Source organism: Mesoplodon mirus (assembly GCF_964341445.2).
Source record: "Mesoplodon mirus genome assembly, chromosome: 1".
Classification (NCBI taxonomy): Eukaryota; Metazoa; Chordata; class Mammalia; order Artiodactyla; family Ziphiidae; genus Mesoplodon; species Mesoplodon mirus.
In genome coordinates, this window is record NC_138976.1 from 13,697,344 (window position 1) to 13,713,305 (window position 15,962).

A 15,962-nucleotide genomic window follows, 5' to 3' on the forward strand; every position below is an offset into this window, starting at 1 on the left:
ATAGAGTTGTTGTGAGAGTTAAGTGAATTCATATGTGTCAGTACTCCAAACACTGCCTACCACAGAGTAAGCACTAGGAAAGTATTTCCCATTATCATTTAATCTGTGGAATACTATAAAGCCTTATTTACACAGAAGAAAAAGAATTACTGAGAAGTAAATCTTTTAAAATTGATTACATCTTGTTGTTTATAGCTCTAATGTCCCAATGCACACATTTAATCTGAAGATCGTTGAGGGATTTTTCTTATAAGCATCTTTAGGATAGAGACTTAAATCTTCAAGGCTTTATAGGACAAAGGCCTTCAGAGTATTGACCAAATCCTTCAATTTCACACAGGCTGTGTCCTGCCTTCCCCTCCAACCTTATCACCCACCATGTTCCCCTTCATCGGTGGACACCAGCCAAGCTGACCTCTTTTCAGTTTCTTTCTCACACCATTTTCCCATCCACAGTAAAGCTTGTGTACCTCTTCCTAGTATATTCATGCCCCTTACTTGCCTTCTGAACTCCTACTCAACCCTTACGTGCCATCCCATAAAGGGCAGCCTTCTCTGCTTCAAAGCTCCCTCTTCCACACTCAGAAAGCCAGGGAGTGTCTTTTATAGCACTTCCTATCCCTGGAATTTTACATTTACTTGTGTCATCTTGTGTTTGCCTCTCTCCTCCACTCCATTAGAGGAATTCCATGTCTGATTTGTCACCACCATATCTCTGTGCCTAGCATAGTGTCTGCACATAGAAGGCATTCAATATACATTTTAAAATTAATAAGCTATATCTTTGGTTCAAAAAAATTATTGATCTTGCCTTTGATACACCATTGCTATGAAAACAAGATTAATTTTCTAACCTAACACAAAATGGGTTAGAAAGTGGACAAGTAGTAGCCGTAGAAATAATATAAAATAAAAATAATAAATATTTATTGATTAGTTATTATGTGCCGGGTTATGCAAAAGCTTTGTCTCATTTAGGCTCACATACTATGAAGCAGATACTAGCAGTCCTATTTTACAGATGCGGGAACTAAGGTGTAGAGGGATTAGGTATCCTGCTCTGGGTCACCATTAGAAAGTGGCAGAGGCAGGAGTGAAACCCAAGTTTTGAACTCGAGGGCCTGAGCTCTTAACTTTTGTGGCATACTGCCTCTGGCAGCATCCCAGTGATGCTCAGTCCTGGACCAGGTATGTTCATAAAGCAGGAGGGAGGACTCGAGGAGGGAGACAGGGGTGAGGGGACAGCAGAGTGGAGGGATTTACTGAGCATTTTGCTTTGATCTTATGGTATAGTGAAACCAATTTTAGAGCGCTTACCATGTGGCTTCTTGTGTAGAACTTTGCATAATACCGACCCTTTAAAAGGTTTATGGCATCGGCTCAATTTTATTTTGTGGTTAAAGTTTTGGCCATGAAATGATTTGAGCATCAGTAAAACCCTAGAGAAATTATAACATGTCATTGGAAGGAACTAGATCAGCATGTCTCAAGCAGCTATGAGTTAAAAGCTAAGCAGATGCTTTTGTTTAAAAGGTGGGGATCTATTAACTGACAGAAAGAAGTGGAAGAGAACTAATTGTTATTGAGCCCCTGCCATTATTTTTTTAACAATGAGAGAACAATTGTAGGATCTGGCTCAATAAATATAACAAAACCATAGAATTCAGTGCTATCTTTAGTAACAATAAGAGACAATTTGGGGCCTTGTTGTAAGACTGTATAATGTCTGAAACAAACTACTTAATTTTCCATTAAAATCTTCAACTTTAATATGAGACAATTTATTATACTCCCATATAACCATATGGTAGACCTCACTATTTTGCTACTATGAAATTCTTTATAAACAGTGGCCTAATTACAGATATAACTAATTTTGTACTATATATTTGTTCCCAAAAAGATGTATGTAAATATATTTTAATAAAGTGAACTGTACTTTAAATTCACTAGAAAGTAGCTCTTTAAAGGAATCCAAAAGGGTTCTCTTTAAAAGAAAAAAATTATTGGTATGTATATGTCTACAAACTAACTTTTTCTTTCTGTTAAATATGGATTTTCATGTATGACTATGTATTGAATTTTTAAAATGAAGCTCATCTCTTTTAAGGGTGATTACTGTAAAAAATCAAAATACTGTGCTTAGCAAAGTTTTTGATGATATCAATTATTCTTGCAGTAAAGGTTAGAGTTTATTCACTGAATGATGACTTGAAGCCAGCCAAAAGAGAAACTGTCTTAACTTTCATAGTAAGTATGTTATTTATTTGGATGAGATACTCTGTTCCATAATCCTCCCCTCACACCATATTAACTCATTCAGTGTTCAGGAAATGGTTATTGAACACCTTCTGTGAGTATAAAATTGTATGTCTATACCTCTACAATATGTAAAAACCTCATGAATATGAAATCTCAACAAGTTATGTTTTTGAATTAAATCATTTAAATATATCCTTCATGATTTATTTCTTGAAGAACACTGATCAATCACTAAGAATTAATTGAATGCCTATTATGTATGAGATTTTTTATTTGTGCAATATACTTGAGCAGTTTAGGCTTTAGTAACTAACATACTAACACATGAAAAATAGTGCTAACTCATGAGACAAAGATCAGCTGTTATCAGCTTTTCATCAGCCATGACATATGTAACAGATGATATGCATGTGTGAAATAAACTCCCATGGTCTTCCCAATTCGTGTCACAACCCTACAAATTTTTGTGGGGAAATAACTGCTCACCTATTAACAGTAGGTGTACTAGTAATTGGTCCTTCACTATAGGTTGCAGCACCTTTTCTCCTACTCAAAAAACTAAAAACCCGAAAACCTTAACAGAACACAGATGAAAAAGAGGATTGTATAGGAGTAACCTTGAATCCTTCATAACTTACAAAAATCATAAAACTTTCACAAACTTTAACATCTGACTATTTTATAATGAATTACTTGAGAAGCATCCAGAGTGTTCCAAGATTGTGGTGGATAACTATTGACATAGACTGCAAACTTACAAAATGTCTAGCTAATAAATGCATTTTACAGCATATTTGCTTTGGAAAGCTTCAGATGAACACATAGAAATTTAGATTCAGGTATCTGTAAAGCATGTAAGTTCATATTTCATTCATTATAACATCAGTTTTTGTCATACTTCTTTTTTTTTTTAAGTCGTACAATAGAGAGTTGAATCTCTTCTAGATAACTGAGACTAGGATACCCTGGACACTGATTTACTTTTTTTTTTTTTCCGGTGAGGCAGGAGATGGAAGAGGGTCCAAAAAGAGGGAGGGAAGTGGCTTAAATTAGCCATATTTGCATTTCACAACATTTAAATGATTTTCCTCCTTCATATTTAATTTGAAGACATGGATATTTGTTAGTAAATATTTCTGTAGATCAAAGACAATATAATCAGTTAATTTTTAAAATGTGATTTGAAGTTGTTTGTTTTTATTCAAAGGATCCTGAAGGATCAGAAGTTGACATGGTAGAAGAAAATGATTATACTGGAATTATCTCTTTTCCTGACTTCAAGATTCCACCTAATCCTAAGTATTTTAAAGTATTTGTTAATAAAGTTTTCTCTAAAAAGCGCATCTGGAACTTTTGGTTGTGAGGTAGATAACCAGTCAAATGGAGCCACCTAGTGTTAACAAAGAGTAGGTGTGAAGGAAATGAGGATATGCAAACTCTTTTCAAGTCTAATTAGAAGCTAGGCTCAGGTTCTGGCAAAACAAACAAACCACTCCCAATGCTTCCTACCAATCCTCTTTACATATAGAAATTAAAATTTGGAAGAGGCAAAAAACAGTCCCCAGGCCTTTTTTTTTTTTTCCTTCCCATCAAAACCGTCAACCCTCCACCCTTCAAGGAATCTAATAGACTATCAGTCTAAAAGGCTGGTATTATCCCATGCCTAGCTCTGAGAGTTATAAAAATATTGGTCCCCTGTAGTCTTTACTGCACAGAACACCAGAAGACAGATTTCAAGAGGGAGGGTGTTATTAATTTCCTCCATTTGGCCACATGCTAAAGGATTAAGAACAGAACCCAATGTGAAAAAAATTTAGTGAACACATTCCTGGTATATGCAAAGTACAATGGGAATGAGAAATTCAAAACAGAAATAAAGAATCCACAGTCCCTGTCTCCAAGGAACTTAGAGGAGGACAAATAAGATAAGTGCACCTATAAAATGGCAACAATATCACTTTAAAGAAAAATCTTTTTATGGTCATTTTTGTCTGCCCTCTAGAATGGAGTTTGCAGTTAATTCACTGTACTGAAGATTTTCTAGAAATCTGGGTGAAATTGGGGAATTTAAGTAATTTGGATAATTTTTAAATTTTGTACTTCCTTGAAAATATTACACGCTCCATAGCACAGAATTTATCCAATTATTTTATTATAATTATTATCATTTCTCCAACTTCATCTTATGTCATTTGCTCCATGACAGATTATGTCAGCCATGACCAGTACTGTCTTACCCCAGTACATTTGCACATGTTGTCCCCTCTGCTTAGAATGTACTTCACCTTGCTCTTTACAAGGCTGGCTTCCTTTCATTCTTTAGGACACAGGGTAAATGCTCCCTTTTCAAAGAGGCTATCCCTGGATGCATGATCTAATGTAGTCTCTCTCTTCCTTTTACTCTCTTGTTTATTTTCTTCATGGCACTTATCTCAGTTTTGTAAGTAATTATTTATTAATTTACTTGCCTTTTATTCCCCACTAGACTGTAAACTCCTTGAGGACAGGGGTCTTGTCCGTATTGGTCACTTTTGAATCACTAGCACCTCAACATAACAGGCACTTGATAAACGTTCTTTGTGTAAATGATGATGATAACCATAATATTAAACTTTATTGATTGCATAACCAATGTGCAAGATAGATTTTATTTTTCCCATTTCACAAATGAATCTAAGTAATTTGCTCAAGTCCAATCTGCTACTAAACGTAAAAGTGGGAATTTGGACTCCCATGGACTAGTAACTCTGGGAAGACAGGGACTCTTCTATCTTGTTCATTTTTTATCTCCAGTGCTTAATCCAGTTCTCAATTTTTTTTTTTATTTTGCGATATGCGGGCCTCTCACTGCTGTGGCCCCTCCCGCTGCGGAGCACAGGCTCCGGACGCGCAGGCTCAACGGCCGGCCGTGGCTCACGGGCCCAGCCGCCCCGCGGCACGTGGGATCCTCCCGGACCCCACGGGCACGAACCTGCGTCCCCTGCATCAGCAGCATCGGCAGGCGGACTCTCAACCACTGCGCCACCAGGGAAGCCCTCAGTCAATATTTTTGAATGAAGGTTGTTAAACTCAGATCATTTTCCTCTTTAAACAAACCATATTTTGTCCCCAACCAAAATTTCATTTATGTGAAGTGTGAATTTTATCATCTGGATAGGCTTGACCTATATTATATGTTTCTAGAGACATTGTTATGGATTTTCTACTACAGGGTGTATTTTAGTATTATGTTAGTATAATTAAGCTCCAGGATTAGTAAATTTTCAAGTATCATAAGCTCTTCAAATCAAAGCTATTATATTGAGATAAAAATACCTGAAAAAAAATCACAATGTATGAAAACTAATTACTAAATAATTTCTATTATCTTGAAAATGCTCAGTTATTTCTGTTTATTGTTTTAAAATCTGTCGTCGAAAAAAAGTACATAAGCTATATACATCTTTACTTACCTCTCCCTCTTTAAAATGGGAATTGATTAGATTTTCTTTGGGTGAATTAAAACCATTTGATGACTTCTGTAATTATAAATATTTTGCTTCCATAGATATGGTGTATGGACAATTCGAGCTAAATATAAAGAAGACTTTTCAACAACTGGAACCGCATATTTTGAAATTAAAGAATATGGTAATTTCTGACAATTAAAAGTTTACCTATAAAGAGTTAGTATTTTTGCAATAATTCTTTTCATGAATGAACTTAATGAAAAATCACTCCCAGATGAAGATGAGGCCACTTGCTGGTTTGGTTAGAAGTACTGCTCAAGGGGGTGGGAAGAGTTGTCCAAATGCCTAGGCTCTAGTTCTAGCTGCCCTTGGTAACCCTGAACAAGCACACCAGTCTCTCTGGACTTGTCTTCCTCTTTACAGAGCCTCAAGAGACGTAGTCCCCTGAGGAACTTGACTAGTTAAGGTCCTTTCCAGAATTATGATTTTAGGAGAAACTTAAACAATCAGAGTTGAGGTGAACAGAACCTGGTTAAGACTAATAGATGATTTACTCAATTCATTACAACCAGTTAGTGACAGAACAAGAACATTTGGATTTCCTTATCCCTAGTCCAGTGCTATTTTCCTTCTAGCTCACAAATTCCTAATACATTGATCCAAAAATTTAAGATATTCTTATTTTGAAATCAATCATATTAATGGACTAATAATTAACATATAAACAGCTTAACCTTTCCATTTCTTGTGGTTGTTTACTAGAGTATTTGTGTGCTCTGATATCAAATTTAACTTTCTTTTTCTTGAAGTCATTTTTTTATTCCCCAGGAGACTCATAATAATGTGGAAAATAAACAACATGAATTTTAACAATTAACAAACAGTGACAAAGCAAATTTATTATAATGAAACTCAACTTTAAAGATTATAGGCTCTAAATAACATATAACCTTGACTGATCCCCCTTCCTCCAAGTGTTTTTGCTGCTTCTTGTAGATATCTAAAATTCATCCACCTCTTATTATCTGCAGCCACTCATTGATTTTACCACCAGGCTCCCTCCTGGTCTACTGCAACCCCCACTAATTGCTATCTCTGCTTCAAAGATATTCTCGCTTGGTATTAGCCAAAATAACCTTGAAATGCAAACTTTGTCATGTTATTTCTCTTTTGAAAAGTTCCCAGTATCTCCTCATTCCCACCTCCCTTTCAGCCTCATTTATACCACTCAGGAATGGTGACTTTGCATTTGATGTTCCATCTGCCTGCAACACCCTCCCTCTCCCTCTTGCCTAGCCAACTCCTGCTCACCTTTCAAGTCTCAGTTGAAAAGCCATTTATTCAGTGAAGTTTTCCCTAAATTCTCTTTCCTGGGAAGGATTCCCTGTACTTATTTATATCAGTTTTCATAACTGTCATCTGTCATTTAGGTGTTTGTGTAATTCTTTGCTTATGCCTGTCTTCCTTGCTTGACCGTGAGCTCATCAAGGGCAGGGTTTGTGTCCTGTTCATTGGTATATCACTGTTGGCAGGAGTATGCAGGCTACATGGCACCTAGGTACTGGATGAAAGGATGAAATATTTTCCTCTACTTCATATCCTGGGGAGAACGCATCTGCCTTGATCTTTAATAACATAGGAATGCAGCCAAGAGCAACAAATTGCATTGCTCTTTTTCTTCTGTTTTTCACCATCTAGAAAACACATAAGCCATATCTGAAGCCAACTATCTCACTTACTCTCCTGTGTCAGTCTTTGTCTACAATATCAAGGTCATACAATCAACCAATTTTCTACTAGCTGTTGTGCAGGTTAATAGAATTAGAATCTGTAAGCCTCAGTACACAGTCTGAGTTAGTATGAAGAGAAGACAGTGCCATTTTGACAGGTGAAATTGTTTTCTCTTGGGCAATCAAGATACCAAAGAGAGGAAAAAAACCCTCCTTCCTTTCTACCCTAATTTTTATTCTTTTACGAAGGTTCTTTCATGTAGCTAATTGTAAGCTCTCTCTTCTTGACTAAAGTGAGAGTTTTATGTTGGAATTTAGAGACTGGATGGATTTTTCTACTAGACAAAAGAAGGAAATATTAAATAAGCAAGAAATTTCTTTTTCCATTTTGAATGTAATAAACATTTGTTGAGCACATACTATATTTGCGATTCATGAGAAGGATGAGGGGGGAGACATACAAAGATAAAGAGAGAATAGTCTTTTTTGTTTCAATGAGCCAATACTCTAGTGGAGGAAATAATTGATTGCCTATAATAAGTGCTGAAATCAAAGTATAAGTGAAGGGCTTCCAGTACATAGAGGATGGATTGACCTCTGATTGGTAGAATGGGAGGCTCCCCAAAGATAGTGCTGTTGTTGATGATAATGATGACAGGGTGGATGTTGTGCTGATGTAACAGCTTATCCAACTAATCCAGAAATACAGTTGGTTGCTATGATTTAAAGACTACTCTAAATTAAATGGTAATGTTGCCTTTTTGTTTTTATTTTCAGTGCTGCCACACTTTTCTATCTCAATAGAAACAGAAAATAATTTCATTGGTTATAAGGACTTTAATAATTTTGAAATTACTATAAAAGCAAGGTAAGAAAGTTTTTTTTTTTTTTTTTCAGATTATCTAGCTAAACTGAGTTCCAACTCTGGTGACAGTTGACCAGAGTGAGATGTGTGATCTTTTTCCAGTTTTATTGAGATATAATTGACATACAACATTGTGCAAGTTTAAGGTGTACAATGTGTTGAGTTGATAAATTTATATATCGCTGAGATCTGTGATTTAGTGGCAATGTCTTCCATGACTTTGAAACCGACTGATTGAGAAGACACCATGCCTATAGTTTATTAGCTCATACTGACTTTAGCTGATTCTGATTGTAGTTTTGTTGGTTATTCACCAGATGGGGGGGAAAAATCCTAAAGATTTAAGTTCAATGTGTATGTTTAGGAACCAGCATGACTTAGGATATTGGGACTGAGATATGAAACCTTCACTTCTTGTCATTTTTAATGGCTTAATCAGCCAGCTAATGCTGCATAACTACTCTAAGATCCAATGCCTTAAAACCATAGCCATTTACGAGTCAACTGGGCAGTTCTGCTGATCTGGGCCAGGCCAACGTCAGTGGGGCTCGCCCATGTGCCTGCAGTCAGTTGGCAGGTCAGCTGGGGGCCAGCTGGTTTAGGGAGGTCTTACTCACATGCCTGGCAGCTGGCTAGCAGTTGACTGAAGCTACAAGGATGATTGGGCCATGTGTGTTTCTCATCAACCAACCGGCTAGCCTGTAGCAGCAGCAATGCTCAAAGAGAGAAAATGGGAGCATAAAAGTCCTCTTGAGGTTTACACTTTGGGACTGGCACACCATCACTTCCAACACATTCTTTTGACCAAAGCAAATTACAAGACCAGCACAAAGGAAATAAACTCCATTCACACCCAAGGAGCTGCAAAAGTGGTGGATACATGGGGAGGTGGAGAATTGGGGTTATTTTTGCAAGCAATCTACCACAAAAGCTTAGGTCATTTAAAAATGACGATATACTCTAGTTATTAGTAACATTAACCGATTTATATAACTATATGTGTCAGGCACTTTTTTTTCTTTGCGGTACGCGGACCTCTCACTGTTGTGGCCTCTCCCGTTGTGGAGCACAGGCTCTGGACGCGCAGGCTCAGCGACCATGGCTCACGGGCCCAGCCGCTCCGCGGCATGTGGGATCTTCCCGGACCGTGACACGAACCTGTGTCCCCTGCATTGGCAGGCAGACTCTCAACCACTGTGCCACCAGGGAAGCCCGTGCCAGGCACTTTTGAAAGCACTCTGTACATATTAGCTCATTTAAGCTTTACGAAAACTCTATGAGGTAGATACTGTTACTATCCCCACATTGCAAATGGAAAAACAGAGGTACATAAATGTTAAGTAATTTGCCCAAGATCATACAGCTAGTAAGACACTTGGCCTGTCGTTCCAGAATCCATGCCCTCAAATGCTACCCTATACTGCCTCTCTTACTAGCATTTGTTCCTCAAATAGAGTGTTTGTCCCTTAATCTAAACCAGCATAAAAGGCTCACTTGACAGAGAATTGTGGAAATTGACTTCTTTTAATGGAGAGACTTACTTTTTTTGTTCAAACTATGACTAAGGAAAGTTAGCTCTTGCTATAGTATTTGCTGTGCAGAAAGTTTTCTTTATTATTACTTTAATTCTAAACTAAAAAAGGAAATATGCAGTTAGAATTTTAAAAAAGAACATATAACTCTGAGATCGGACATGCTGCTTTTAAAGACATAAAAGAAGATAAAGAGCAGCTCTGCACTGGTATCAAAATCATTGAGGAAGTGATGTGTCCTGTAAGAAAGGGGCCCAGACCTGACTCTTTTGATCTCCTCAAGATCAGTTTTTTTCATCTAGCACATAGTAATAAAAATCTGTACTTTGGCTTTATTATTGTAGCTTTATAAGATGAAATATAACAGTGGATGGAAGGCACTTTAAAGTGTATCAAGTGCTTTATGTCATTTTGAATTGTTATATTTTATCCAGATTTTATTATTGTAACCCTGTTAGCAAAACAATTTTATGGTATGATTGTTTGACAGATATTTTTATAATAAAGTCATCAACGAGGCTGACGTTTATATCTCTTTTGGAATAAGAGAAGACTTAAAAGATAATCAAAAAGAAATGATGCAAAAAGCAATGCAAAGCACAGTGGTAAGAGGTTCACTTGTACCTAAAGATCCGTCATGAATGCTAAAGAGGGAAGGTGACTTCAGAATCATCTAGTCCAATCTCTCATTTTATAGAGGTGTGGAAATTGAAACTTAAAATCCTCCATTGGTTTCTCACTATCCTTAGGATAAAGTTCACTGTCCTTGGCATTAGCTCTCCTCGCCAGCCCATCTCTCCCTTTCTTCTCCCTTGCACTGGTCACTCCAGTTTCTCAAAATTACCCTAGTCTCTCTTGCCTCCAGGTCTTTGCAGAGCTGCTCCTTCTGCTTGGGAATGCTCTTTCCCTTTGTCCCCTCCTGCCTCTTCTTTGCCCAGCTAATTCCTTCTCATTCTTTGTCTCAATGTGGACACACTTTCTACTCCCTCAGGCCTTGAGTCACTCTCAGTGGAGCACGTTTCACACTTTATTGCAGTGGTTCTCAACCAGGGATGACTTTTACCCCCAAGGGGACGTTTGGTAATGTCCAGAGACATTTGTGGTTGTCACAACTGGGGAAGAGGATCATTCGGGCACTTAGTGGGTAGAGGCCAGGGATGCTGTGAAACTCCTTCAGGGCAGTGCTCCACAACAAAGAATTATCCTGTCCAAATGATGTCAGTAGTGCTGAGAAACCCTTCTTATTGTATGGTTTATTTACTTCCCTATCATTCTCTACACAAAGCTCTCTGGGGATCTGAATCATTCCCATTGTATGCCCAGAGCCAGCCTGGTTCCTGGCAAAACATAGGTGCTCTATGAAAATTTATAAGTGAACGAATGAACTCACTGGGAAGTTATTGGTCCATGGTCAAGGGCTAGTGGTTGCTGGAGCTCAGAGTAGAGCCCTGGTCCCCTTTTCTCTAGTTCAGTGTTCTTTACATTATACTGTGGATGGTAAGGGTTCATGTCATTTTGCTCACTGCTGCATATTTACATAGTTTGTATCATCAGTAATTTAGCCTTTGTTCTTTCAAAATACAGTTTTATTTCTTTAAGATATAAATTAAATGCCTCTTTTTAATGCAAGATTCTATGCTAGACCCTGAGATTTAAAGTTACATAAGACAAAATCCCTGGCCTCATAACACTAAATTTCAGAAGAAAAAAGAAGGCAAAATCTATTTTACTGTTGTGGTTAATAATTAAATAATATCATGTGACTTAACCCCATATCCCATTACCCATTGTGTGTTTTTAAATTAGCGTTTCAATATGTAAGCAGCAAAGTACAAAGTAAATATCATAAAACCCCATAAACTCTCAGTTAAGAGCAAAAGTAAGCTGAGAGGTCTAGAAAGATGATGACTCAGTGATTGGAAGAAGTCATCTTTGCCAGCTAGTACAAAAAAGGCCTGTGGAATCAAATGATGTTTAAGACGCTTCCGTGTCAAAATTCTAAACAAATAGATTAGAAAATAACATTCTGGGCTTAACTGTGGACTCATTTACTCACTTTAGTGGTGACAATAAAGCATTCCTCTGACATTTGTCTTCAATTGAGAGGCTAGTAAAGGCACATTTTGTTCATTTTTTCCTTATAAATTCTTCTGTGAAATAACTCTTTCATTTTCCCCCTTTAAACAGTTGATAAATGGAATTGCTCGAGTCACATTTGACTCTGAAACAGCAATTAAAGAATTGTCCTATGGCAGTCTAGAAGATTTAAACAACAAGTACCTTTATATTGGTGTGACAGTCATAGAGTCTACAGGTGAGTTTGGTTTTTTTTTAAACTTTCTCTTGGGAAATATTTAGACAGCATATTCAAGGTATAAATAATTTCTACAGTTCTTTCACAGTTTACTTCCTTTTATAGTTAAGTTTTATTTTTTACATCATTAAAAACTGGGATTAGAGTATAGCTCTGCCACCCCCTAGTCACTGGGTCTCTATTGCCTCACTGGCAAGAATGGGATAACTCCTGCCCATTTGGTATTCCAAGTGGGTCTGCAACTTATCTGGCGTGAACATCTGGCACCCCGATTTTCTCACCCAGTAAGAATCAAAATCAAAGAGATTATGTGTGTAAAAACATTAAATAAATTATCATGGAAATGAAAGTTATTACTATGATCATTGTTTTCGTCCCCTTAGCTGTACAATGATGGAGTTGAACAAAGTGCATCCTAAAGCCCTTTTCTTCTGTAATAGTCAGTAATTCTATTTAAAATTGGAGGTAATGTTTCTAAAATAGATCCAACAATAGTATATCCCTCATAGGGTTATGGTGAGGATCAAAGAGTCAGTATATGCAAAGCACTTAAAACAGCACCTCTTCTTCCTCCTCCTCCTCGTCCTCCCCCTCCCCCTTCCTTCCTCCTCCTTTCTGTCCTCCCCCTCCTCCCTCTTCCTCTTCATCTCCTCCTCCTCGTCCTCCCCCTCCCCCTTCCCCTTCCCTCCTCCTCCTTTTTGTCCTCCCCCTCCTCCCTCTTCCTCTTCCTCTCCTCCTCTGCCTCTTCCTTCCTTCTCCTCCCCCTCCTCCTCCTCCTCCTTCTTTTCTCCACCTACTTCTTTCTTAGTATTCTTAACACCTTGTCTAGTACTCTTAATCCCCACTCCAATGGTTTTAATAGTTATTAATTATCACTCCAAGTTGAGTTACTTTTCTTACTTCTGATATGTCTTGATTATTTATGTAACTTATATTTTCAGGTCTATATTGAATCCCCAACCAACCTTGAACAAATAATTTAACCACAGTGAGGCCACTTTTTTTTTCAATAAAATGACTGTTAGATCAAATTATTCCTAAGTCCCCTTCCACCTCTTTAAATTTGTCCTTCTGGGTAGCAGAATGAAGAATTGAGGTAATTATCAAGTTTTTAAGCACTTTGTATGCATCTGATGCTCAATAGATGTGGGAGAATGATGATAACTTTATACTCCCTGCCCTGGCTGTGTTTTTGACATTGTTTTAATGTTTCTTTCTTACTTTTATTTTTCTCAATTTATTACAAACGAATTCAGTTTAAGCAGTATTTATTAGATATGAAAAGAGTGCTGCTAAATATGCAGGCTTACAAATATTAATGATGCGTAATCCCAGTACTCAAGTGGCTTACAAACAAGCATTATCTATAAGACAAGTAAACAAAAACTCTGAACAAGAAGGAATTCCATATGTGCTCTAAGAAAAGTGCTTAATGCTACTGACCTTCAGAAGAAGATGAGCTCCTAGGTGATTGTTGAGCAACCAAGAACGGTGTCCTAAAGATGATTGGTCTTGTCTTGAAAGATAAGTAGGGTTTTGAGGCAGGGATAACAGCCAGGATGAAGTGGGGCACCCTTCACAGAGTGAACATACCAAGAGTGGGAGGTGAAGCTTGATCTTTGAGAATAGCAGATTATTCCTTTCGCTGAAGTATAGGATATATATGTAGGGGTATTAGGGATGTAATACTGGAAAGGAGTTTGGGGATACTAGAGCTTTGTATATCATTCTTAATAGTTTAGCTTAAGTTTTAGCTAATGGGTAACAAACACTATTGGGGTCTTGCCAGTAGACCCTCTGGGTTCTCTCTACCTCAAGCTCTCCTTTTATGTCTTCTCCACTTCTCTCTATATCCCTGCTCTCTAAAGGTGAATGCCCTGTAAGGCTTAGTCTCTGGCCTACCCTTTCTTCTCTCCTTAATGCCTTATACATATTTAACTGAAACTCAGGCCACTGGTGAAAAGTGGTGTCCCTTCCTCGAATTCTTCCTTGGTCCAATCCTATTGCTCTACTTCCACAAGGACCATCTCTGCCCACAAGCCTTGTGTGTAAGGCTTTGGAAACTCCTGAGAAGAGTTTAGACTCTTCTGTGCACTGCCCCTCTGAACCAAGACCCATATCCTACTTGCTGTTGGTAAATGAATGAGTGCAGGAATGGAGTGAATGAATGAATGAGTAGGTCTGTGGAGACATATGAACACAAAATAGCTCCCCACACAGATCAGTACACTCCTAAAAAAGGTCAACATAATCCTTGTCATTTCTTTAGGTGGATTTTCTGAAGAAGCAGAAATTCCTGGCATCAAATATGTCCTTTCTCCCTACAAACTGAATTTGGTTGCTACTCCTCTTTTTGTGAAGCCTGGGATTCCATTTTATGTCAAGGTAGATGATGGGGGGTAACTGCTAAATGTGATTATCTTTTTCTAAAAATATGGGGGTGACAAATGAAAGAAGGATGATGGAGAGGCAAATCACAGAGGGAACTCATTCTGTGTGTGAAATCTGCCCCTCTGACTATGTGGTGGGTGGTGGGAAACTGCAGGCCAGCTTCAGCCTTGGGGATGATAACAACCCTTAGGGCAGTATCACTATTTAGTAAGATAGCCTGTGTTAAGCATTCCCTAAATGAGCATTGCATTAAATGATATGTAAATAAAACCCCATAAGTCTATAGTTCAAAAAACACTAAAGTTTAAAATTATTTGGCAATGTGCTCTTTAAAAGTCTTAAGACAGAGATAGCATTCCTTGAAAATAAACCCCTCTCTCTCACCATTTTTTACTTCCTGTGTGTCTCTGAGGGCGCATTTCTGTGCTTTTCACTCTGCATTCTCTTTGTACATAACTCTGTCTGATCTCATCTCTCTGTATTGTTCTCCATCCTTTCCATCTTGACAATTTCTGTCTGTCCCTGACTCTTTTCTCTATGTTTTTTTTTCCTCCTTTACAATATTTTCTCTCCTTCCTCCACTTTTCCTTTTTAAAATGCTGCTAGTATGGAGTTAAAACATTCATTTGACCTTTTAATTATATTTTATTGTAGATTAGTGTTCTATATCTTATTATATATAAAACATGCTCTATTACATATATGTTTTATTATATTTATAAAATGGAAATTTTTATTCCCTATCCTTTACAAAGCTAGAGTAGAAATTTTTTATTCTTTGAAGATGTGTTGCTTTTAAAAATCAACTTTAGGATAATTAAAATGGGTTATTTATTACTTACCGTAGGTCACTGGCCTTTAAGAGCAAAAAATTTACTAGACCACAAGCAAGCTTTGGACATGCTTATAACTTCTTAGTATATATACAACATATTTAATAATATATAACATATTGCTATATAATGCATATAGTAATTTATAATATATTATGGAGTATATTAATATAATACATAATACAAGATCACAAAATATGTCACTATATAGAATTTATTATTTTAAAATATATTTTATATATTTCATATCACATATACAAATAAATAATATAAAATATATCTTTGTGGAAATTCTATATGTCCATATGCATGGCAATGAGAGGTAGAGTTTGAGAAAAAAGAAGATGCGTTTATTGTTTCTCATATCCAAGAGAATCATTCCCAGAAGTGATTGCCTCATTTTTTCCTTTATCCAGTTCTCAACCAATTGAACACACACAGAAATTAGATAGCAGAAGACCTTATCACATCTACGTGGCAGACCTAATGTGATGATATTTATATTCTGAGTCTTCTCGATATACAGGGGAATCCATTCAAGAATGATTTAACTAAATAAGATTAAACCTTTCTATATATAAGCTGA

The 15,962-nt window shown here is 37.1% G+C and overlaps 1 protein-coding gene across 3 annotated transcripts in view; it reads left to right on the forward strand.

Annotated features, from left to right (window-relative positions):
• Positions 1-15,962, forward strand: part of C5 (complement C5) — an 83,191-nt gene that overhangs the window by 9,536 nt on the left and 57,693 nt on the right. For all 3 annotated transcript variants that reach the window (XR_014294334.1, XM_082624364.1, XM_082624365.1), the window contains exons 4-10: positions 2,180-2,250; positions 3,470-3,561; positions 5,810-5,892; positions 8,219-8,309; positions 10,329-10,443; positions 12,026-12,152; positions 14,422-14,537. Coding sequence is in view for 2 of the 3 variants with exons in the window: in XM_082624364.1 (XP_082480490.1) it covers positions 2,180-2,250; positions 3,470-3,561; positions 5,810-5,892; positions 8,219-8,309; positions 10,329-10,443; positions 12,026-12,152; positions 14,422-14,537 (695 nt within the window). In the remaining variant the exon portion in view is untranslated. The remainder of the gene's footprint in view (positions 1-2,179; positions 2,251-3,469; positions 3,562-5,809; positions 5,893-8,218; positions 8,310-10,328; positions 10,444-12,025; positions 12,153-14,421; positions 14,538-15,962) is intronic.